Source organism: Dendropsophus ebraccatus, chromosome 8 (assembly GCF_027789765.1).
Source record: "Dendropsophus ebraccatus isolate aDenEbr1 chromosome 8, aDenEbr1.pat, whole genome shotgun sequence".
Taxonomy (NCBI): domain Eukaryota; kingdom Metazoa; phylum Chordata; class Amphibia; order Anura; family Hylidae; genus Dendropsophus; species Dendropsophus ebraccatus.
Genome location: NC_091461.1, coordinates 46,467,360 through 46,491,412, shown reverse-complemented (window position 1 = coordinate 46,491,412; position 24,053 = coordinate 46,467,360). Strand labels below are relative to the sequence as shown.

Sequence of the window (24,053 nt, the reverse complement as noted above, 5' to 3'; positions counted from 1 at the left end):
CATTGCTGCACACGCCTCACAGCTGTATCTTGTGATTGCGGTGGGTTTTAGGTGAGAGACCCAGTATGATCAGTTACTGCAAATGACAGTAATGTTTTAACTTCCTTGACAATGTCTTGAAATAGTTCTTCAATATCTTCACATAATTTTCTTTCTTCCGGAACAGTATGATGGCTGTGTGAAAATTGCTCCCCAGGATGCTTGTATGATATGGATAGCCATTGACCTAAATGGCCACCATATAAGGAAGAAGATATGTCTAACTAGGCATGGCTTTTCTTAACAAAAGAAAAAATCCACACACACAAATTGAAGAAATGACTCAGACACCATAATAAATGTCAAATAATGTAAAATTTATTTTGTGTGTATGTGTGTGTATGTATGTATATATATGTATGTATGTATGTATGTATGTATGTATGTATGTGTGTGTGTGTACAGCAGCACTCAGGTCAGGAAAAACCCCCTGTGGAGGAAACCTGAAGGGAATCCATGGCCACTGTATGACCCTTCCTCTGGGCATAAAGTGCAAGTGTGTGTGACTATTAAAAGGATACAGCCTTGCTGGTCTTCTCGGCTTCTGGATCTTCACCTCCTTGTTGTTCTTTCCATTGTTGTTTATGTCCCCCATTCTGGCAGTATTACATCCTGGTTATGAGAAAAGACATAAGGAAAATAATAATATAAACACAGGCCAGTCATCTATTCTATGCATCTGTCTCTATTGCATGGTCTTATTACTCCCTATTGCCTGTAACAGTCGGTAAGTAGGAGATCCTAACTTCTCAGCTCTTAGTCCTTGTCTGGGTTCCATTAATATGTATGTGTATATTCAAAAGGATACGATTTTCCTTTGGTAAATGCAGTTTATTTTTATCTTTTAAAGAATCCATGATAGAAATCTGAGGCTCAACCTCTGGTTTTTATCACAGATGTGAGCAGAGATCTGCACATGTCCTAGTCACAATCTAATTCAATAGACTATGATATTTTTCTGTGCGGAATCCAAGAGAAAAATAAGCCTAACATTGTTCATGGAAATGTTTTACATACAATGAAAATGGGGTTCCAAAAGCCCATTTCTCTTCCTGTACTGGGAATTGTGGGTGGATATGATACGCCAAGAGAGCAGAACCTCCAAAATAGGAGATGGGTACAGGCAATATAAGGTCACAAGTCCACCTTGTAGAGAGTATAGAATCACTGCAGACCTCCAGATGAAGTGGAAAATCAAAGTGTTAGGGCCCTATTCCACCGGACGATTATCGTTCAGATTATTGTTAAATCGTTCGGATCTAAATGATAATCGTTCGTTTGAAATGCAGTTAAAGATTAACGACCGAACAAGAAATCGTTGATCGCTTTATAAGACCTGGACCTATTTATATCGTTGCTCGTTAGCAAATCGTTCGCATTGAATAAGACATTGTTCAGTCATCCGCAATAGATACGAACGCAATAGAGAATAAATAGCGAAGAAAAAACTATCGCAATTACGATCATAAGTAACGATTATCGTTCCATGGAAATGAGTGAAAGTTTTCAGGTCTTTCGCAATAGCGGTCGTTTGAGATCGCTAATCGTTAACGATTATGCAAACGATAGGGCCCTTGAGGTCCTTTTACACGGAATGATTGATCGTTCGTTTTTGCGTGATAACGGTCGAATTTGAACGATAATCGTAAATGGTAAACGCAGCGAACGATCAAACGATGAGCAAAAAATCGTTCATTTTGATCTTTCAACATGTTCACAAATCATCGTTGATTGTTCGCAAAAAATTCGCAGATCGTTCAGTGTAAACAGTCTTTCAACGATTTCACCTATGTGTGAGATAGGCTTAAACGATCGCATAGCGAATTTTCCGTACGATGTATCGTTCCGTCTAAACGCTGATCGTTATAAAAAAAATATCTTTCATTCAAAATCGTTAATCGTGCGATCGGGCAAATTATGGCACCGTATAAAAGTACCATTAGTTATTAATTGAATGCTTTCACAGGCAACATTTCACTTGATAATGACTGAGTGAGGCAGATGAAAGTCGTCTGTGAAAACATTTGATGAATAAAGAGCACTTAGGTTTTTTTTTATTCCATCTGGAGGGCTGTGGTGATTCTATACAAACTACACTTTAGTTAGCAATATGGTTGATATTTAAAGGGATTATCCAGCCACTTTCTTGCAAAAACAGCATCACACCTTTTCCAAGGTTATATGTGGTATTGCAATTCAGCTCCATTTACTTTTATGGAACTGAGCTGCAAAACCTACACGCAAACTGAGGACAGGAGAGGTGACATTTCTGGAAGAAAGCAGCCTTGTTTTTCTAAGCTTGGACAACCCCTTTCAGATGCCAACTGTGTTTGAAGTGACGCCCCTCTCCAACACAGTCCTTTTACTCACTAGAGATGTTTATGACTCTGCGGTGCCGGGTGCCACCTTGATGTCTGTCTGGCCTTTCCGCTTGCATGGAAGGATAAGGTCGGTGTTACAACGGGAGCACGGTGGTGGGATCCTCCATGGGCCATTGATGGTCAACTCCTGTGCATCTCTCGAGCGAATAGCCCAGCCATGATGGATTCGGCGGTCTCTTGCCCATGCCCAGTACAAGCGGTGTTTGGCCATGATCTACAAAGAAATAGTATGCGAGTTACAATATCATTATTACCATATACTCTACATGAAGACTACACATATTTGATTTCCTTTTACTTACCAGTACACAGGTGTCCCGGTCCACCCAAGTACGGAATCCAAGGCGGAGGAGCAACTCGTTGCGTCTTTCGTGCAGGTCTTCGGTCTTCCACTTCCAGTTGGCTCCAAGGTCCCACGCGTAGATCTCTCGCAGACACTTTCCTTCTTCCTCCATCTGGTTAGCTAGGAACCTGGCAGAAGGTATTATACAAGTAAATGTGTGAGAACAGTGTAGAGGATAAATTATAAGAAAAAATCCTGAAAAATAGTCCTGCTATGTTCTCCAGACTTTTTTGTTAAGTTTTTGTTAAGTTTTACTATTTATTCACCAGCATGTACAATATATACCTATTATATCAGGTAATATAAAAGAAACTTACAACGCTGGGAAAAAGTATTTTCGATATTTCTCGATACTTATCCTCGCTCGCCGGAAGTATTCGAGAACCATTGCCAGGAGGTACTGGAAGGATAAGAAGGACAGTTAGAGGTTGCTAGTAGATTTTTACAATCATAAAAGGGGCTGCACAAGGTCAGAAGGACAAACATGGCTTTGTGCTTGTGAGTGTGTGTGTGTGTGTATATGTATGTGTGGTATTGTAGCTTACCGCCACTCACTTCAGTGGAGATAACCTCCAATACCAGACACAGCTGATGAAGACGTGTGGTGCTTTAGCCTGGAAGCTTGTAATGAATGTTGCAGAAGCCAAATTGTGCAAAACTGTTCATAAAAACCAATAACAAAATTACTTTTAGGGTCCATTCACACGTATGGGATCTGCAGCTTCAAATCCTGTACGTGTGAATGGACCCTTAGCTCAAAATCGATACAGTTCAATAAAAAAAATTGGTCCAAATGGTGTCCCTAACCTGTACATACGGTCTGTATTCTGTTATGTACAATTATGTGTATTTCTTTACATAATGTTATACTACCTTGTCCGAAATCATGAAACAGCTATCCCTGGCCAGGAATAGCTTGACGTGGCTGTCCTCTAGAAAGAGAGAAGAAATAAAATTATTCTAATGTTATCATTTCAATCAATGAATTTCAACAACTGTGACCACGACAAAGCAACATATGTTGCTGGACAAAACATAGTGCAGAGCAGGAAAAAAGAATAAAGTATCAATGATGAGCAGGTTATATTGGAATGAAAGATCCCAGAGTGTCCAGGTTCAATGTGATATGGGCTTTTGTTGGGGAAAAGAAGACTAAAACTCTTGTGATATAAAATACCTCTAGGTGACTAAGCCAGTTTGGGCTTTACTACTCAGTTTTATTCATTTTTTTCTAAACTTCACTTTCTAAGAGCTATACGTTTTTTTTTCTAGATTGTACATTTTATTTATTTTAGTTATATATGACTTTTTTATGCTTTTTTTTTTGCCCTTTTTTCAGTTTTTTTTGGAAGTATGTTAAAGTGTAACTGTCAACGACCTTGGAAATCTATAGTACAAGTGATTTTAAGAAACTCTTTAAAAGGTTTCTTTATTAGGCAAAAAAGAATCTTTATGTACTCAAAAAGCTGTTTTCCTCAAGCAAAGTCAAGGCGGGTTTGCTGTGTTTATTATAACCTATGGTGGGGAGAGAGGCCAAGGAGGATGAGTGATAAAGGAGAAGAGAAAAGGCAGCCTGTGCAGGAGCCAGCATAGCACAACATCCTGCAATCTATATTCGCCAAGGTTTCAGACCAGCACGGAGCAGTCTGACTTGTGAATCCAGCATTTCTGTGCCAAGACAGTCTTCAAACTGAAGGGCTGGTTCTCTCCTCTTCCGGCTCACTCATCCACCTTTCCCTTCCCCCTCCATAGGTTATAATGGACAGCAAACGCGTCTTCACTTTTCTCCACTGTAATGTAGACGACTTGATAATAAACAGAAAAACCACTGCAGACTATACAATAATACAATAATGGAGTATCTGCACTCACCAATGGGACTGTGCCTGAAGGTGTAGAAATAGATTTAAAAAATCACTGAAGGGCAGATAACACCCTAGGGTGTGACTTGATAATGAACAGATAAGAAGTGAGGGAGGAGGCTGGAAAAGAGCTTTTTGAGTACAGAAATTATTTTTTTTTTTTTTGCCTAATAAACCTATTACAGAGTTTCTTAAAATCACTTGTATTACTGATTTCTGCAAAGTTGTTTTAAAATGACAGCTACACTTAAACAAATTATTCCAATTTTTGTATTTCTTTTTTTCTTCTTTTTTTTTTTTTGTTTACCATGTGTGATAAATCATTGTATAGTTGTGTAGTTTGGGTTGTTACAGATGTGACAATAACAAATTGTCGCTTAAAGGGGAAGTCCAGGCAGGGAGGGTTTTTTTTTTTTAAAGTACAGGGGAGGATGAAAAAAATAACATGCACTTACGGACGGTCCCTGCTCTGGTTCCCCATCACTCCCTGGTTTGAGAGGGGACCTGGGACCATATGTTCCAGGCCCACTCAGCCAGTCAGCGGCAGAGACGGGGTCCCAATACAAACCAGGAAGTGGCCGGGGACCCGAGCAGCAGTAAGCGGGTTCTGCAATGCAGGTATGGGACACCTAAGCTGGGTTACGCTTGTGATATGTTGGCTGATGTGTTTGCAATCTTACCAAGGAGACTGAAGAATGCAGCAAACTCCTCTGGCTGTGGGGTCTGGACTTCCTTCTTCCTCTTCTTAGCTGGGGGTTCTCCTAGGATGGCCGATGCTGTACTGTGGTAGAAGTGTAAGGTATCAGAATATTAGAAGTCCATTGGAAGAAGAGAAATCTCCAATTTAGGCAATAGCCTCTGCTCTGGATCCAACCACTTAGCTGACTGAAGGGGCCAAGGCACTCATGGTAGACCACGGCCTCCTCTATGCTTACCTGCACTTTCCTTTTCAGTTGCCTTAGATTTAATGGTGGTGGTACTAGATACTGTGGTGTAGTCCCATTCAAGTGAACAGGACAATTCTGTAGTTCCTTGCACCACCACTAGTATTAGTACGGTGATTACAAGGGCAAATGCAAGTGAACATTGATGCAGCCTGAAACAGCATGGCAGTCCCTTCAAACATCTGATCAGTGAGGGTGCAGGAAGTTAGATCACCACCAATCCAATATCAATAAACCATTCGATAGGCCATCATTTTTACAGGCTGGGTAAGTGCTGAGAATTAAATACATACTGTCACCGCCCAAAAAAGACAAGAATCTACAATCTCTAGTCCAGCAGAACATGACAATGTTTCCTAGCAGCCTCTCCCAATGGCACTACTCCATTCCTAGAGGCATCGGCCAGCCCCAGCCTCCTATTGTATAGAAAGCAAGAAGACCCTATCAGTATGTGCTTGGTACTAGAGGTTTCTGCAGGGAATACAGCAAGCAGCACCAATTTTCTATACAGCAAAGGGGCCCTGATGTATACAGTCTTAGCAGTTAGTGGAGTCTATTAATATCTATTATATAACACGTCATGTACATGTCAGGAGAATTACCAGCACATATAGTGATTGTAGAGTCCTAATGCTATGTGACAAAAGGCAAAGTCATGAAACACAAGAAAACAATTCAATTAGAGACAGCAAATGTTCACTGACACTGATGGGGGGCACCGGAAATTTAATAACCTGTTCAGCTGCTGTTTCTATTGAAAACAAGCTGGACAGGTTAATAAGGTTAAGTTATAATTTAAGTGATTCACTCCCTGGCTCACTACAGTCTCCATTTCATCCAATAGGACTCGCTCCATAGACTTACAATGTAGCCCACCTCTAACAATAGAAAAAGGGAACAAGCTGGGGAGGAAAACGCCAATATTCGGTGGGGTCCGAACACCCAGATCCTTTCATATATCTGAACAACCTGTTCTTGCCTCACCACCCTGGGGTTCTCCTGCATCTTTGGTCCCTGCTGAATGCTCCCTCTGCCGCTTCCAAGACGGATTTGTCTCGGGAGTGACGTTCCGCTCAGCCAATCACTGACTGAGATGGGACAGCACCGTGGCCAATGATTGGCTGAGCAGGCTGTCACTGCTGAAACAAATCCGTCTTGGAATTGGTGGGGGGGGCATTCAGTTGGGGACCTGAAGACGCCAAAGGAAGACCTCGCGGAAGCACCTGATTGAAGAATAGTCATTTTATTATGTCCTATATAAGGGCAGCAATATATATATATATATATATATATATATATATTTTTTTTTTTAAAGGACCAGAGAGTACCCCTTTTAAGTGACAGGGACGCTGTATCTGTGAATCCAAAGATGGAGTCCACTATATACTACTTTTCTCTTATCCAGGTTTGTGTGTGTACACCGCCATTCCCTTCATTGTGTATGGAAGCAGCTGGAGAATCCCAAATACATTGTCCCGGCAGCAAACAGTATGTGTGACTATGGCTCTATTCCTGGAGACTCAGGACCTCAGTGACTGTACTCTGCTATCTCTGACTGCTGCCATAGACAATGAATGGAGTGATGGTGCACATGTGTGACCTGCTGCTGCTTTCTGATGGGAGACAGAATTGAGAGACATCCCAATGGTCAGACCCAGGGCCGGCCTTAGGGTAGATGGCGCCCTGTGCAAAAAAAATTTCGTCTCCCCCCCCCCCCCACACACACACACACACCCAGGGGCGTTGCTAGGGTCCTAAAACATCCGGGGCCCGGGCCCTCTGAGTTTCTCTCCCCCATTTCTCTCCCCCATGCTTTTCTCCCGTTTCTCTCCTCCATGCTTTTCTCCCCTCTTTCTCTCCCCCATGCTTTTCTCCCCTGTTTCTCTCCCCCGTTTTTCTCTCCCCCATGCTTATCTCCCCTGTTTCTCTCCCCCATGCTTATCTCCCCTGTTTCTCTCCCCCATGCTTATCTACCCTGTTTCTCTCCTCCATGCTTTCTCCCCTGTTTCTCTCCCTCATGCTTTCTCCCCTGTTTCTCTCCCCCATGCTTTTCTCCCCTGTTTCTCTCCCCCATGCTTTTCTCCCCTGTTTCTCTCCCCCATGCTTTCTCCCGTTTCTCTCCCCCATGCTTTCTCCCGTTTCTCCCCTGTTTCTCCCCCCCATGCTTTCTCCCCTGTTTCTCTCCCCATGGTTATCTCTCCTGTTTCTCTCCTCCATTTCTCTCCTCTGTTACTTTCTCCCCTGTTTCTCTCCCCCATGCTTTTCTCCCCTGTTTCTCTCCCCCATGCTTTTCTCCCCTGTTTCTCTCCCCCATGCTTTCTCCCGTTTCTCTCCCCCATGCTTTTCTCCCCTGTTTCTCTCCCCCATGCTTTCTCCCCTCTTTCTCTCCCCCATGCTTTCTCCCCTCTTTCTCTCCCCCATGCTTTCTCCCCTCTTTCTCTCCCCCATGCTTTTCTCCCCTCTTTCTCTCCCCCATGCTTTTCTCCCCTCTTTCTCTCCCCCATGCTTTTCTCCCCTGTTTCTCTCCCCCATGCTTTCTCCCCTGTTTCTCTCCCCTCTTTCTCTCCCCCATGCTTTTCTCCCCTCTTGCTCTCCCCTGTTTCTCTCCCCCATGCTTTCTCCCGTTTCTCTCCCCCATGCTTTTCTCCCCTCTTTCTCTCCCCCATGCTTTCTCCCCTCTTTCTCTCCCCCATGCTTTCTCCCCTCTTTCTCTCCCCCATGCTTTTCTCCCCTCTTTCTCTCCCCCATGCTTTTCTCCCCTCTTTCTCTCCCCCATGCTTTTCTCCCGTTTCTCTCCCCCATGCTTTCTCCCCTGTTTCTCTCCCCTCTTTCTCTCCCCCATGCTTTTCTCCCCTCTTGCTCTCCCCTGTTTCTCTCCCCCATGCTTTCTCCCGTTTCTCTCCCCCATGCTTTTCTCCCCTCTTTCTCTCCCCCATGCTTTTCTTCCCTCTTTCTCTCCCCCATGCTTTCTCCCCTGTTTCTCTCCTCCATGCTTTTCTCCCCCGTTTCTCTCCTCCATGCTTTTCTCCCCTGTTTCTCTCCCCCATGCTTTTCTCCCCCGTTTCTCTCCCCCCTTGCTTCTCTCCCCCTGTGCTTCTCGCCCGTTTCTCTCCCCCCGTGCCTGCTCACCTCCTTCTAGATCGCGGCTGCTGCTGTCCGCCTCACCTACCGTAGCGGCCGGAGGTGCTCCTACAACTCAATCAGCTCAGAGCGGGAGCGTGGGGCCACTGCGGTGGGCCGTGGCGCACGCGTTAATTGGATGCGTGCACCACGGCCCACCGCAGCGGTCGCACACTCCCGGTTTCCGCTGATTGGATGGAGGAGCGTGTCCGGGCGCTGCGGGCGGCCAGTAGGTAAGGAGGACAGCAGCAGCTGCAATCTGCGAGCCAGATGCGGCCATCAAAAGAGCCGCATCTGGCTCGCAAGAGCGGTGTAGAAGAGATCCGGGGCAGCAGGCATTTTATTCGGGGCATGAGCCCCGAATAAAACTGCCTAGCGACGCCACTGCACACACCGCCACCACACACACAGATGCTTACTACATCCTACAGCCCCCCACCCCTCAGGATGAACCACCTGCCACCTCCCACCCCACACACAGCCATACAAACAACTACCTAACAACCCCCGACATCCCCCCGCCGCCTGCCATGCAAACAACTAGCCGTTTTCCTCTGAACAACAACTGCCAGCATTCTGGGAGCTGCAGTTTCATAAGAGCAGCATGCCTGAACAGCACTGATGTAAAACTACTACAACCCCCAGCATGCCTGGACAGCAGTGCTGTGAAACTACTACAACCCCCAGCATGCCTGGACAGCACTGCTGTGAAACTACAACCCCCAGCATGCTTCGACAGCACTGCTGTGAAACTACTATAACCCCCAGCATGCCTGCACAGCACTGCTGTGAAACTAGTACAACCCCCAGACCCCCCACAATCGGACACTTATTTCTATCCTGTAGAATGCACAGGATGCATTACTCTGCTGCAGAGAAGGGGGCGCTGTTGTGTCAGCACAGACTGTCAGGGAGAATAAGAGTTAAATCCTGTCAGCAGTCACTATCCAGCCTGTCCTGTGCTGCTATGAATCCCTGTGCTGCTGTGCTCTGTGACTTCTCCTGTACAGGGATCCCCCGCTCCCCAGGTCCTGGCTTTTCCCCCTCAGGCAGGAGGCTGCTTCTATGTCCAGGCTGCTGGAGGTATGGCAGGTGCAGCCAGCAGGTGGCAGTGTTACCTCCAGAGAGACCCAGGCTCTGCAGCCATTCTGCTTCCTACTCAGCCAGAGGAGCAGATCCTAGAAGAGGAGAGGGACTGTGTGCCTGGACCCCTGGGGCCTTGTTATGGGGTACCTGCTGCTGCTGCTGCTACTACTACTGGGGGTCCTGTCACTCTGGCTGTATGGGGGTTCTATAGGAGGCAGACAGTGGGTGTCTCTCCTATGGAGGAGGTCCATGGTTGTCAAGGTTACATGTTATAGTCTATGGCAGTCACTATCATGGGGTGTGCTAACAGCTAAAACTATGGACTGTCACTATAGTGGGTTATTATGGGGTATCAGTGGCTACCACAGACAGTTTAGTATAATATATATATATATATATATATATATATATATATATATATACAAACACAGATATTTCACTTCATAATACATGTATATAGAACTCTGCATACTGCACATAGCTTCTTACACGGCCTCCCTACCCATCCCATTCTTTACACACATGCAACATGCATTGTAGAGTGAGATTGTATCATGACCACAGGGGGCGCCCTCTCTGTGTACAGTAAGTCTGGGTTACACAGTCATTTAGTATAGTCAGCATCATATCATAACCAGGAGTGGGTACAGAACACAGAAATAGGCCACATTTTTTTCTGTGTTGTTTCCACTTGTGGTTTTGGTAAAAATACTGATGAAAATGAGAAGCAGAATCCTGTGTGTGACCCCGGCCATTTAGGGTTACGTTCACACACTGTGGATCTTCAGCAGATCCACAGCATAACAACATGTGACCCCCTAAGGGCAGAGATGCCAAACCTGCTGGCCTCCAGCTGTTCCCATATATTAATTCCCATGAGGCCTGGACAGCTGAAACCAAAGCTTTGGCAGTCCAGGCATGATGTTTATGTCCCCCTTCTATCACTTTTGTATGCCATACTACATAGACAGGTGTCTTTTGTTTTGTTTTTTTATAAATAATTCCTGTTAAAGGAGTTGTCTCCTCCTTTGAAGTGAATGTACCATCCGGCCTGGGCTGAAGCACTGGAGGCGGGCCGACCCCCCTCCAAGTGGGTGGAAACCCCAGCCCCTCTACTATGCGGCTCAATTGATACTAATGGAGCCGCATTATAGAGGGGCGAGGAGTTCCTCCCACTGGGGGTGGGTCGGCCCAACTCCAGTGCTTCAGCCCGGGCCTGATGGTACATTCACTTTAAGGCTACCCTGGTGATCAGCCATGTGTCAATGAAGAGAAGAGTATAAAATATATCTTTGTACTGTATCCTTCTTGAGGGAAGGTTCACACGTACATGATCCGCAGCGGACTTCATGCTGCAAGTTCTGCCGCAAAATCCGCTGCAATCCTGTGTTTTATGGGGTTTATGATTTTTTATGGGTTTACATACTTGTATTTCTCATTCCACTGCGATTATGTAAAGCCCCGTCCCACTTAATTCATCTCTCCCCGGCTAAAACATTACCTGGCCACACTGTTGCTTGTCGCTCAGGCTCTGGTGTCCCCCTCAGCCAGTCAGTAGCTGCGGTTGGGCAGTGCACAGATTGGCTGAGCGGAAAGCCAGGGAGCTGGGAGCCTGAGAGGCAAGCAGGAGCCCAGGCAGGTAATCTATTAGCTGGGCAGAGCCGGGTTAAGTAAGATGGGGCTTTACATACTCACGGAGGAATAAGAAATCCGAGTATGTAAACCCATAGCAAATGGCAGTAGCGGGAATCACAGCGGATTTAGCTGCCGAATCTGCTGCGATCCGGTAAATTTGAAGATACCCTAAAGGCATTTTCTGAGATTAAAGAAACATATTAGGGTTTTTCCAAAAACAGCTGAACATATTAGGTTGTGTGTGGTATTGCAGCTCTGCTCCATTCACCTCAATTGATCTCCAATACCACCTACAAACTGAGGACAACACTGGCGTTCTTTCAGGAAAAACGAAGCCATGTTTTTACTCCTTGATAGCTGCACTTACGTCTCCTCATGCTGATTGATCAGCTGAATCTTCCTCTTCCGGATGGGTTGTTGTCCTTTTCCTCCTCCTCCTCCTCCTCCTCCGGGTACTGAAAATCTAAACGAGAAGGAAATAGTAATATCTTATCAATAATTATCCCAATACACCTATATTTATCTACAGTCACCCAAATACCCCGATATTATCAATAATCCCCCATACTACCATATTTATCCACAGTCACCTAAATACCCCCATATTATCTGTCAGTAATCCCCCAATCCTTCATATTATTCAGGGTCGCCCAAATAGCCTCATATTATCAATACCCCCCCCCCCCCCAATATTGAATAGTATCAGTAATCTCCCCATATCTATCCACAGTCACCCAAAAAACCCTAAATTATCAACAATCTCCTAATACCACAGTCACCCAAATACCCCTATAATGTCAATAATCCCCCAATTTTCCCATACTATTGCCCAACTATCTATTTTGGTCATTCTTTGGTAACAATATGGCGTCTCCACCTATCACCATGGAGGATGCGATCGGTCAGTGGTCCCATTACTCTTATTAGATGTGGGTATTTTACCTCTCCTCTCTCACGGTTAGTGAGATCTCCTCCTCCTCTGTGCTGATGTAGATCCGCATCTCAATGTCACTCTGAAAAAAGTATAAAACAAGAAAAGTCTCTACTGCAGTAGATAGTCGCCGGTCTTCTCTCTGTAAAGAGCCTCATAGACTGACACCAACTGCCGTTGGTTATCTCACTTTGAATTCTAATCCTGCAATCCTATTGGCTGTTGGCCGTTGCTATAGCGACCCATACAGCAGCTTATGTAAACAGGATTCTATATCCCATACATCCTATAGATTATTATTATATACATTACTGTATATATTGGAGCCACTGCCCTGTTTGTTGTCCTTACTCCATCTAGAGCCATTTGTAACAGCCGCCATGTTGTTTTCCTGGATGAGGGACAGTTTGTCTTCTAGTCACATACGTACATAGTTATCCACTTGGGTTTGTTTTGGTGAGGTTTTCTGCAGACCCCAGATGTTACACTGAAATACAGGGAATATTGTCTTTATTCTCAGCACATTTATAATGTATTGTGGTATTTGGTGTTATTGTGCCATTTGTGTTGCAGCATTTACCTACTGTTTTATACGAAACAGTGGGGTTACATTGGCGCCCAGGTAGCCCCAGCACTTGCCTGGGTTCACCGGGTGCTAACCTTTCCCCTGGTATGAGCAACAAAACTCTCTGTGACCCTCAGTAAGGAAGTGTGCTAATTCTCCATTAAAGGGGTAGTGCGGCGCTAAACATTTATTCACAAAATAACACACATTACAAAGTTGCACAGTTATGCTCAGCCAATCGCGGCCGAGCAGCTGATGACGCGGCAGACATGAGGGACGGCTGGAGCGGTTCAGCCGGCCTCCCGAAGATGTCATCATTGTCCCAAGATGGTGGCTGGGGGTCGACAGTAATGCGGTGAGTATAATGCACCACACTTCCGGGGTAGGGGGGGGAACGCGGGGAAGGGGGCCATTCACTTACATAACACACATTACAAAGTTGTATAACTTTGTAATGTGTGTTATTTTGTGAATAAATGTTTAGCGCCGCACTACCCCTTTAAAGGGAACCTGCTGCACTAAAAAAGCCCTGTCTACAGAAAGTATGTTATATATATACGGTATATATATATATATATATATATATATATATACAGCTTTCTGTATCTATTAATGTGCCTGTAGAGAGAGCTGTAGTAACAAAGTAATTCCTACATACTATGAAGACCAAAACAGTATAAGGCTATGTTCACAATATGTATGACATTGGCCATTCTGTGACCCGGACGGTGTCAGAAAAGATCATCCTGGCCGATACTGCAGTACTGGCCGGATGATCTTTACTACCGCTGAATTCTGATGCGGGCGCATCTGTGCGCGCCCACATCAGAGTTCCCCACTGCTCCATAGTGTGCACTGACAGGGTTTTCTGCTGCCGCTATTCACTGAAAAGTGGCTGCAGAAAACTGACATGTCCCAATTGACTACTTTGCTCATTTTAGACTAGTGAACTGAGTCCTACTCAGTGATTGACAGCTCTTTATATTCACACTTATTTACAGATCACTGTCAGTCATCAGTAGGACCGCCCACATGACTACTTAGGCCAGAAGATACAGAGATTTATATGAATAAATGACAGGTTATCCTGACATTTCCCATGAACTCTATATAAATCTGCTTGGCTCCTCCTGCTCTATATTATGCTGTCAATAGATTGGACTGTATTCTCAAGCTTCCCTTTTACCCATTCTTTAGGCTGGGTTCACACCGGCATTGGAGGATCATTCTGTAATCCGGATTCAATATATCACATGGGGGTCTGCATATGTCAGTGGGTCTGAGGTCTGTATATGACAGTGGGTCTTGTCTGTGAGTCTAAGGTCTGTATATGACATATTTAATAGTGGGCTGAGTCTGAGGTCTGTACATCACATAGGTGGTCTGAGTTTGGGGTCTATAAATGACATAGGACCTGGGGTCTGTATATTACATATGGATCTGAGAGTGAGATCGGTATATGACACTTGGGGTCTGAGTCTGGGGCCTGTAGATGACTTTGTTTCTGTATATGACTTTTGAGATCTTGAGTCTGTATTTGACAAATTGGGTCTAAGTCTATGGTCTGTATTTGACATAAGGGGGTCTTTGGGATTTTAATTTCACTTATGTAATCTAAGTTTGCGGTCACTATATTACATGGGGTGTCTGAGTCTAGGGTTTGTATGTGACATATGGGGTCTGTAAATTACATTGGCTTTAAGTTTGTGGTCTGTACAGTATGTCACATAAGGGGTCTGAGTCTAGGGTCTATATATGACATGGGTCTAAGTCTGGGATCTGTATATCACATAGGTGTCTGAGTCCAGGGTTTGTATGTGACCTATGGGGTCTGTACTATATATGACACTGTCCCTGATTCTTTCTGGGTTCTGTACATCACATGTGGGCTCCTTGCTGTGAGTTGCTGAATGAAGTCATGGGTACAGGACCTGTGCTAGGGCAGCAGGAAGGTTTTGGCAGGGCTTATATATCGCCTTGGTATTGGAGCGGAGCATGCATGAGGAGCACAACTTTTTGTTGGCTCCATTTACTCTATGCAGGCTCCGACCGCTACAGGGTTGACGATAGATAGTTGAGCATTTGGGCCGGGGGTGGGCTTAGTGGGCGGACTGAGTGAGGAGGACAAAACAGGGGCACTTTTACTAGCGTATCAAACACATGACGGGCAGACACCATATCTTGCCGCCAGCCATGGTTTCCAGAATGCGGCTCCAATTATCCTCTATGCACAATCCGAACAGCGGCCGGGTGGGGGCTTAAGTGTGGGGTTGGTCGCAGCAGAGCTTGCAGAGGTGATGAAAAGAGCTATCACAGAGGGCAGAATACAGCACAACCTTCTGGGGGCTCAATTCATCACCTATGCACGCTCCGCTCCGACCAACCCCACAATTAAACCCCCACCCAGCCGCTGGACGGAGCATGCATAGAGGATAATTGGAACCACCGCACTCACAGTAAGCAGAAAACAGTCACAACTTTCCCCATTTGCACACTCCGCTCCGAAGTCTGAACAACCCCACACTTGAGCCCACACCCAGCCACGGGTCGGAGCATGCATAAGGGATGGAGCTGCCACAGAGAGAAGGCTTACAACTTTTCAACAGCTCCAGTGACATCCTTTATGCACGCTCCACTCCAACACCAACCCCATACTTAGGCCCTCCTGTTATTGCGCAGCTTAACATAAAGTATTGATTACTAGAAAATCCTGGTATCATACCGTATTTTGGCCTGAAATATCGATAGTAGTATCAATATTTCGGTTGTATATGACTTGGGGTATTTTTTGGCATATGGTGTCTGTAAATGAAATGAAGTCAGTACAGGGTCAGTATGTCACATATGGGGTCTGTCTATCACATATGGGGTCTATATGTGACACTTGGTCTGAAGTCTGTATATGACATTGGCAGTCTGAATCTGGGGTCTGCATATGACCTGCAGGCTGAGTCTGGGGTTTGCATATGACCTGCAGGCTAAGTGTGGGGTCTGCATATGACCTGCAGGCTGAGTCTGGGGTTTGCATATGACCTGCAGGCTGAGTCTGGGGTCTGCATATGCATATGACTCAGGGTCTCAGTTCAACAATAAACATGTTCTTTTAAGAATCCCTTCCTCTAATGCAGTAAGTACTGGATCAATCTTTATTTTGAAGCTACCAAAGATATACCCAGTCTGCAAACTACACATCATTTTTTCCTCTGGGTGTGAATGTTAAGGACAGTGGGCCCCCATGTGTAAGTGATATACAAGTACAGTGATGTGAAGGTGCTTGTGTACAGTATTCCAGACCTTATATACCAGACATGTCCAACTGTGGCCCATGGGCCAAATCTGGCCTGCGGTGCCATTATTTTTGGCCCGCCAGACTATTTTCTGGGTTTTTACATCTGGCCTGCCGACATTGCAGATTATAATATGTAAGGTCTGAACGGCCGCTCAGACCTCCCATATTATAATCTTGTTGGCCACAGGCAGTTTTTAGCCTGCAGCCTAGCAGTATGTGAGCAGCGTCCAGATGCCGAAAACGTGGTGACGTCACTGTGCGCGTCCAGTGCCAGGCGCCTCCTGCGATCTCTGGAGCCACAGCAAGGGTGAGTCTATGGGGGAGGGCTGGCTACTGTATAAAATATTATAAGGGAGGGCTGGCTACTGTATAAGAGACTTAGGGAGGGATGGCTACTATATAACATACTATGAGGGAGGGCTGGCTACTATATAACATACTATGAGGGAGGGCTGGCTACTGTATAAAATACTATGGAGGAGGGCTGGCTACTGTATAAGAGACTTGGGGAGGGATGGCTACTATATAACATACTATTGGGGAGGGCTGGCTTCTATATACGAGACTAATGGGGAGGGCTGGCTACTGTATAAGACACTATTGGGGGCTGGCTACTATATGGGGCACTACTGGGAGGACTGGTTACTATATGGGACATTTGGGGGCTGACTATTATATGGGTCACCATTGGGAGGGCTGGCTACTATATGGCTACTATGGGGGGCACCAATAGAAGGGCTAGCTACTATGTGGGCCAATATTGTGAGGGCTGGTTACTATGTGAGACACTATTGGAGGGGTTGGCTACTGCATAGGGCACAGTTATGGGATTACCTACTGCATGGGGGAAATAATGAGTAACCATTGGGGTTGGGGTTTAACCATATCATAGCTATTTATCTTATCATTTATCATAGTGCACAGTGCTGGGAGACTCACACCACTGACAGGGCCAGGAATGCCGTACGCTATTCTGACAGTGCTAGGAGCGCCAAATGCCCTCTTCAATAAATAAGGTTTTGTCTAATTTTTTAATTTTGGCCCACCATGTATTTGAGTTTGACACCCCTGTTATATACTATGAACATTTTACAGTATTGTCTCTCGGCTAGCTATAAACTATGCACACTGACTAGACTGGTGCCCTAGAGCAGATAGAGCAATACCATCAGTTTCTTAGACAATACTGTATGTACTACAGATTGTTAAATATATGTGTAATGTAATTTGCCCCTAATGTTTTATAAGATCCATGAGCAATGCTATTAAAAAAAGGATTTCTGTAAGAAAACATAGGCTTAGATTACTTTGGCAAGTGGAGTTGTGAGGCAGATTTCTCGGTGTCGGTGCTGGCGTGTAGATCCTGGCAGCGTGGGCCATTTTTCAAACTGCCACTGGGTTTCCGCCATTGGTGTAGATTTCTCCATATATACAAGGTGCCATAGGGTGATATCTTACAAACAGAAGAAACAAGTGAATAGTTTAAAACTGCTCACCTGATGGTGTTGTGCTAAAAACACAACACCTCTAAGCGCTGTCAGTCTAGAAAAGTACTATTTTCTAGATGCCAACAACCTGCACCTCTGTTATAAATCTGTGTGTCCTGCAGGAAGTGGTGTATTCTTTCCAGTCTGACACAGTGCTCTTTGCTACCACCTTTATCCGTTGCAGAGCAGAAAAAGGTTTCTGTGGGGATTTGCTACTGGTCTGGACAGTTCCTGTCATGGACAGAGGTGGCAGCAGAGATCCCTGTGTCAGACTGGAAAGAATACACCACTTCCTGCAGGACATACAGCAGCTGATAAGTACTGGAAGACTTTTTTTATAGAAGTAATTTACAAATCAGTACAACTTTCTGACACCAGTTGATTTGAATTTTTTTTTCTATAGAGTACCCATTTAAAGTACTGTCTGAATATCTTTCTAAAGAATCGTACAAAGTGGAAAACTTTTAAACATAAAGTAATAATTTGTATGATTATCCTAAAAAGAGGCATTAACCCCGCATTTGAGATTTATGGAAGTGACGATATGCTAATACTTTATGTTGTAGGATGACATGCCTATACATCTCCACTTTTCTGTGAAGCCATTTGGTTCTTTTCATCCCAACGCACCATAACTTAAGTAATCTAGATTCTGAAATAGCAGAGAGCTACAAGTGAGAGCTACAAGAGAGCTACACCATATGATTATAGCAATGATATACTTTGGAAGAAGCCGCAGGAAGTAATTTTTTTTGTCATTTTTGGATTACTGATTATTTTCTAATGGACTCATTTTCTCTGACAGTAGTTGGGAGTAGAAGAATAGAGACTGTAATAGGTAGAAGCTCAAGGCTTAAAATCAAGCTGTAAATGTTATGGTTTCTTCAGTTTTTATGTACTAAAATGCATCTAAGTGCAGATAGCAGTACTTGTCCATGGGCTTAAAGCTAGGGGGGAAACAACTGCACTGATAGAACTTACAGCCTGACAAAGTCATTCAGAAGAGTGTTTCTTGTCATTTTTAACATTCCCAAAGGATGGTTACTCTTCTGCTATGTAGGTATTTGGGGTTGTACACTCTTAATCTACTGCCCGTACTGTAATGATCGTGCCTGAAAAGGCATCAGTGCCACCCTCTGCGGCGAAGATTCGTCCTCTGCGCCAAAGACTGCACTTTTGGCCTTAAGTCCGTTCCTGGTTTTATTATGTTCTTTGCTGTTGTCTTTGGTAGGGATGGTCCGAACCTGCCGAAGTTCGGGTTCGTATAAACCCGAACGCTCGGCAGCAGATTCCTCTTGTCTGCCCCCTCCGTGGAGCAGGCGGATACAGCGGGAGGATACAGCGGGAGGAACGCCTGGAAAACTGGGATACAGCCTATGGCTATGGCTGTATCCCAGTTTTCCAGGCGGTCCCCCCGCTGGATCCGCCCGCTCTGCGGAGCGGGCAGACAGCGGGAATCATTACCGAGGGTTCGGGTTCGTACGACCATCCCTAGTCTTTGGTGATCCGTTCCATGTTTCTTAGTTCTCCCTGCACTTACCTTGTTGTGACTTTCTCACTAATTGTCTGCTGTGTTTTGATGGACAGGTCTCTTCACCTCCTGGCTTTCTGTGTTTCTCCTGCCTAAACCTATGAGCTTTGTGTCCGGGACTTGATCTACCTTTATAAGTTTCTCTCTCCCTTCAGTCTTGGCCCTTAATAGTTTTGTGCAGCTTGTCTGTCAGCTAGATCCAGCCTTTGTCTTATAGTCTGTATTCCTGGTTTCCTAACCGATTTGCCTGTTTCTTGCCATTCTTTGTCTTTTGGTTCTGTATCTCGCTTTTTCCTCAGTGTATCTTGCTTAGTCTTCAGTTTACCTCGCTTAGTCCTCTGTGTGCCTCGCTTAGTCCCCAGTGTTTCTTGCTTTGTCCTTAGTTCATCTTGCTACTATCTCTGGCTTTTGGGTCTCTGTTTACCTTGTTGCATCTCTGGCTTTTGTCCTCCATTGGTTTGGTTCCCTGTAACTCGCTGCCTTCTTGGTCCTGTCTTTCTGTGTGACTTTGCCTTGTCTACTGTCATTGTACCTTGTTCACCTGTACTGTGTCTTGTCTGTGTTTTGCACTTATTTGAGTGCAGGGACTGACGCCCAGTTGCGGAAGGTCATTTAGGGCCTGCACTGCAAGTAGGTAGGGACAGCGTGGGGGGTGTTAGCCATAGGGCCCACTTGTCCTGTGTGTCTTCGTTCCCTGGGGCCCTGACACGTACATTATGTGAACTGAGCTCTGTCCATAGAGGTGACATTATGTTTTGCCATCTAGATAAGTGGTAGCTGGTGGGAATAAGATGAAATACACTTGAAATCTCAATTACCAGAACCCCAGGATAACAATGATGTGCTTAGATATTGTGCATTTGTGTTAAAATAGTGCTTATTCTGGAATGCATTCCCTTAGTGAATAGCAAAGTCCAAACGTGTTGGTTCCCATTTCAAGCCAAAGTAGACTGCAATGTCTTCATATGTATTTTTTTCAGCTTCTTTTACAGGTTGTGATGCCAAAGTCAAGGTTAGGGACTGAGGGACTTGGAAAGTTGTTCTTAGAATTAGAGTGTTTCCGCTGATTTTCGGTACAAAAAGTACATCTGTGGAAATAATGGAATGTTGAAAAATAATATGTATACTTGTGCTCAAAAGTTTACATACCCCAGCAGAATTTTTGCTTTCTCGTTCTTTTTTCAGAGAATATGAATGAGAACGTAAAAAGTTTTTTTTTTCCACTGATGTTTAGTGGTTAGGTGAAGTTATTTATTGTTTTATCTTTTTAAATCATAATGACAACCGCAAACATCCAAATGACCTTGATCAAAAGTTTACATCCCCTAACATCAATGACAGCTTAAAGTCTTTTGTAGTAGTTGGGGATGAGGCTCTTTATTTTCTTAGATGGTAAAGCTTTCCATTCTTCTTGGTAAAAAAAAAACACCTCTGTGTAAAGAAATCCACCTCTGTGCTTTACAGTAGGAATGGTGTTCATCATAGGCCTTGTTGTCACCTCCCCAAATGTAATGTTTATGGTTGTGGCTAAAAAGTTAGATTTTGGTCTCATCACTCCAAATGACCTTGTTCCAGAATGATTGAGCCTCTTTATTGTGCATATTGAAACAGCCACACCACTAGTTTTCAGAGAATCCTGTATTTCAGCTGATGTTATTTGTGGGTTTGTCTTTGCATCCTGAACAATTTTCCTGGCCAAATTTTTTGTTGGTTTACCTGACTGTGGTTTGTTTTTACAGAGACCCTGATTTCCCATTTTTTAATCACATTTGGAACCTTGCCGACTGGCATTATGAATTCCTTGGATATCAGAACAAAGTGAAGCTTCTGGAGTGGCCATCTCAGTCTCATGACCTCAATATCATTGAGCCACTCTGAGGGAGATCTCAAGCGCGCAGTTCATGCAAGACAGCCCAGGAGTTTACGGGAACTGGAGGCTTTTTTGCCAAGAAGAATGGGCAGCTTTACCATCTGAGAAAATAAAGAGCCTTATCCAGAACACAATAGACTAAAGCTGCCATTGATGTTAGAGGAAGCAATACATGGTATTAGGAACTGGGGCATGTAAACTTTTGGCCAGGGTCATTTGGATGTTTTTGGTTGCCATTATGATTTAAAAAGAGAAAACACAGTAGTTTGACAATAAATGGCTTCACCCAACCACTAACCATGAGTGGAAAAAAAGTTTTTGTGTTATCATTTGCAGGCCTGTCTTTCTATCATTCACATGTACAGGAAGATGATGCATGCAGTAAGTGCTTGCTTATTACTTGGATAATTGTTGGGCCTATTATCGAGGGTGATAGCAGCCCGTTTGTCTGATAATGGACCCCATGTAATAGGGCCACACCGATGCTGTTTTATCCATGTGAAAAACTTAGATACATTCGCTTTAAGCTGCCACTGCACATAAGGAGCCTTTTGTTTGTGGCTCTATTACCTGTGTATTGTAGGTGGATGTGATGAATAGCAGATCAGTGGAGGTGCTCAGTGTCAGGCTCCCACTAATCTTTCATTGATAACCTATGCTGCCAATGGGCCATCAAAGAAGAACTCCAGGATAGCCTTCCTTTTGATTATAATGATACATGGAGGAGTTTTCCATCTCATAAAATGATATTGATTATGATAAACCTGATTCTAGACCAGTAATTGTTCATTTTTTCCAGTGTAATTGCCTAGTTTATTTAACCTCCTGTCCGCCGTCCATCAGCGCCGTTCCTGCTCAATACACGTGTTTCTTTTAATTGCTGGAGAGCACTGGCACAGTATCAGATGTTGTAGGAAAATGAATAGAAAGCATGTGTTTTACATTTCCTTTTGGTTGAGCTTCTGGTTCATGTAGATTAACAAGCTAATTGTAACAAAGCACTGGAGCCTTGCACATACCATTTGTAATGTGTTGTTCGCTTTGTATAACCTGTTCCTGTAAAAAGAAGCTTCTCAAGATAAACCCATCACAATCTGTTCTATGCCTTTCTGTAAGTGTTCAGTTCTCCTACAAGGCCACCATAGAAGAAATGAAGAACAATTGAATCAGTTACAGCTGCGACAGATGCATCATCTGTCTAATAACTGGACGTTGAGTGCTGTTACAAATCCCTTAATGCAATTTTCATGTACATGTACTTCTGGGTTGCTGCACTTTAGCGCAACCACACATACCCATGTACGTAAATGGGCTAAACTGTCACCGTATGACAGGAGAGAAACAGATCGCTCATCTCAGGGAGACAATAACACTGCCGGCTGCCGGTTGAAGCGCTCAATGCAGTGAAATCCTAGGTGCATTGCTCCTTGGGAAACATGAATATGCAAAAGAAGAGCCCGTGGAGCCTCATTTAGGAGTCACAAAACACAGGACTAGCCAAATGTCCCTCCGGGAAGGACCCATCCAAGGGGTGGCTCCTGTAGGGAAACCACCAATACAACCATATTAAATAATATCCATAGAAGAATTGTGGCACTCACCCATGTAGCAGTTAAAAAGCCTTTACAATAAAGGCTTTTTAACTGCTACATGAGTGAGTGCCACAATTCTTCTATGGATATTATTGGACATTGTTGGCACACCGCCAACAGCAGTACTAAGGAAATCCGATATTAACCATATTAAAGCGGCACTATCAGCAGGTTCTGCCCAGAGAACCTGCTGATATGCCCTAGAAGCTGCTTACCTTAGCAGCAGATTGCCGTTCATAACGTCGTCCTCTCCTCCCCCCATTCCTCCGAAATACCCTAATTGCCCCTATGCAAATTGGCTGCTTAGGAACATTTAGGGCGTCTCTGCTCCAAGCACCACTGTGTGCCGCCCAGCCTGCCCCCTGTACATTTGGGACATCTCCCCCCTGCTTCGAGCACCACTGTGTGCCGCCCAGCCTGACTCCTAATGTGCCGCATCCACACTCCCATCATCCACAGCATAAACAATCTCTCAACAGGGACACACTGACAAGACAAACATAAACGTATACTTACTGATGTCAGATACCTCGGTGATGAAAACAGCTTGACCACAGAGGAGGAGGATTCTTCCAGCGCCAGACGGCCGGCCGATTCACGCATGCGCAGGAAGATGCCTATCTCCGACCGAGTATCTTCCTGGCACTTGCGCTGTCACGAGTCCACTATGCATATATGAATATGCATAGTGGGCGGTACGGGGGCGGGCTGGGCGGCACACAGTGGTGCTAGGAGCAGGTGTTCTTCAGGCTTCTATCTCCTCTTTTGTGTACAAAAGGAAGTCAGAGCCAGGAGTGCTAAAAAGCCCTGTGTCAAAATGTAAAAAAAACACAGTACAAACACAAATTAATCCTTTCCTAGCCTGATCGTCACCCTTGTCCCCTGTTGCTGTATCTGATTGTCACCCATGTCCCCTATTCATGTACCTGATAGTTGATACTGTACCTATTGTCACCCCTGTTGCTGTATCTGATAATCACCCCTTTCCTCTGTTGCTGTGCCTGATGATTGCCACTGTTATCGTACACGATTGTCACCCCTGCTGTTACTTTATGTTAAACGATGTCGCAAAACTGGCTGTTACCAACACCCATCGGGTATCTGCCCGCTGTTGCTCACACAATGACTGTGACTGTATTGTATAAAGAATAAAGTCCATGAGTAGACATACTGTAAATGTGAATTATCTCATTTTTGTTGCATGACAACCTTTGTAACAAGCAGAGAATCTCAAACTTAAAAAATGCAAGTCTCAGATCACTTGGATAAGTTTCACAAAGTTATTAGCATATAAAACAAGATTGGTCAGATCAAAAAAGAAAAAGGCCTTGGTCCTTAACACCAAAAGCAGCTGTGTATTTAAGAAGTTAAACTTAAT

General features: G+C 44.5%; 1 protein-coding gene across 2 annotated transcripts; it reads right to left on the bottom strand.

Annotated features, from left to right (window-relative positions):
- Positions 1-335: 335 nt before the first annotated feature.
- LOC138798558 (speedy protein C-like) lies at positions 336-12,734 on the bottom strand. Of its 2 annotated transcripts, XM_069979071.1 has the most exons (9): positions 12,693-12,734; positions 12,353-12,423; positions 11,778-11,873; positions 5,306-5,406; positions 3,637-3,695; positions 3,081-3,163; positions 2,723-2,891; positions 2,410-2,634; positions 336-651 (listed from the first exon to the last, which is right to left on the bottom strand). In XM_069979071.1, exons 1-8 carry the CDS (start codon positions 12,705-12,707, stop codon positions 2,419-2,421), a joined length of 810 nt encoding a protein of 269 aa, XP_069835172.1. In that variant the 5' UTR covers positions 12,708-12,734; the 3' UTR covers positions 336-651; positions 2,410-2,418. The 2 variants fall into 2 exon arrangements, with proteins under 2 accessions (XP_069835172.1, XP_069835173.1); XM_069979072.1 differs by lacking the exons at positions 11,778-11,873; positions 12,353-12,423; positions 12,693-12,734 and adding an exon at positions 9,808-10,025.
- Between the last annotated feature and the right edge of the window lie 11,319 nt (positions 12,735-24,053).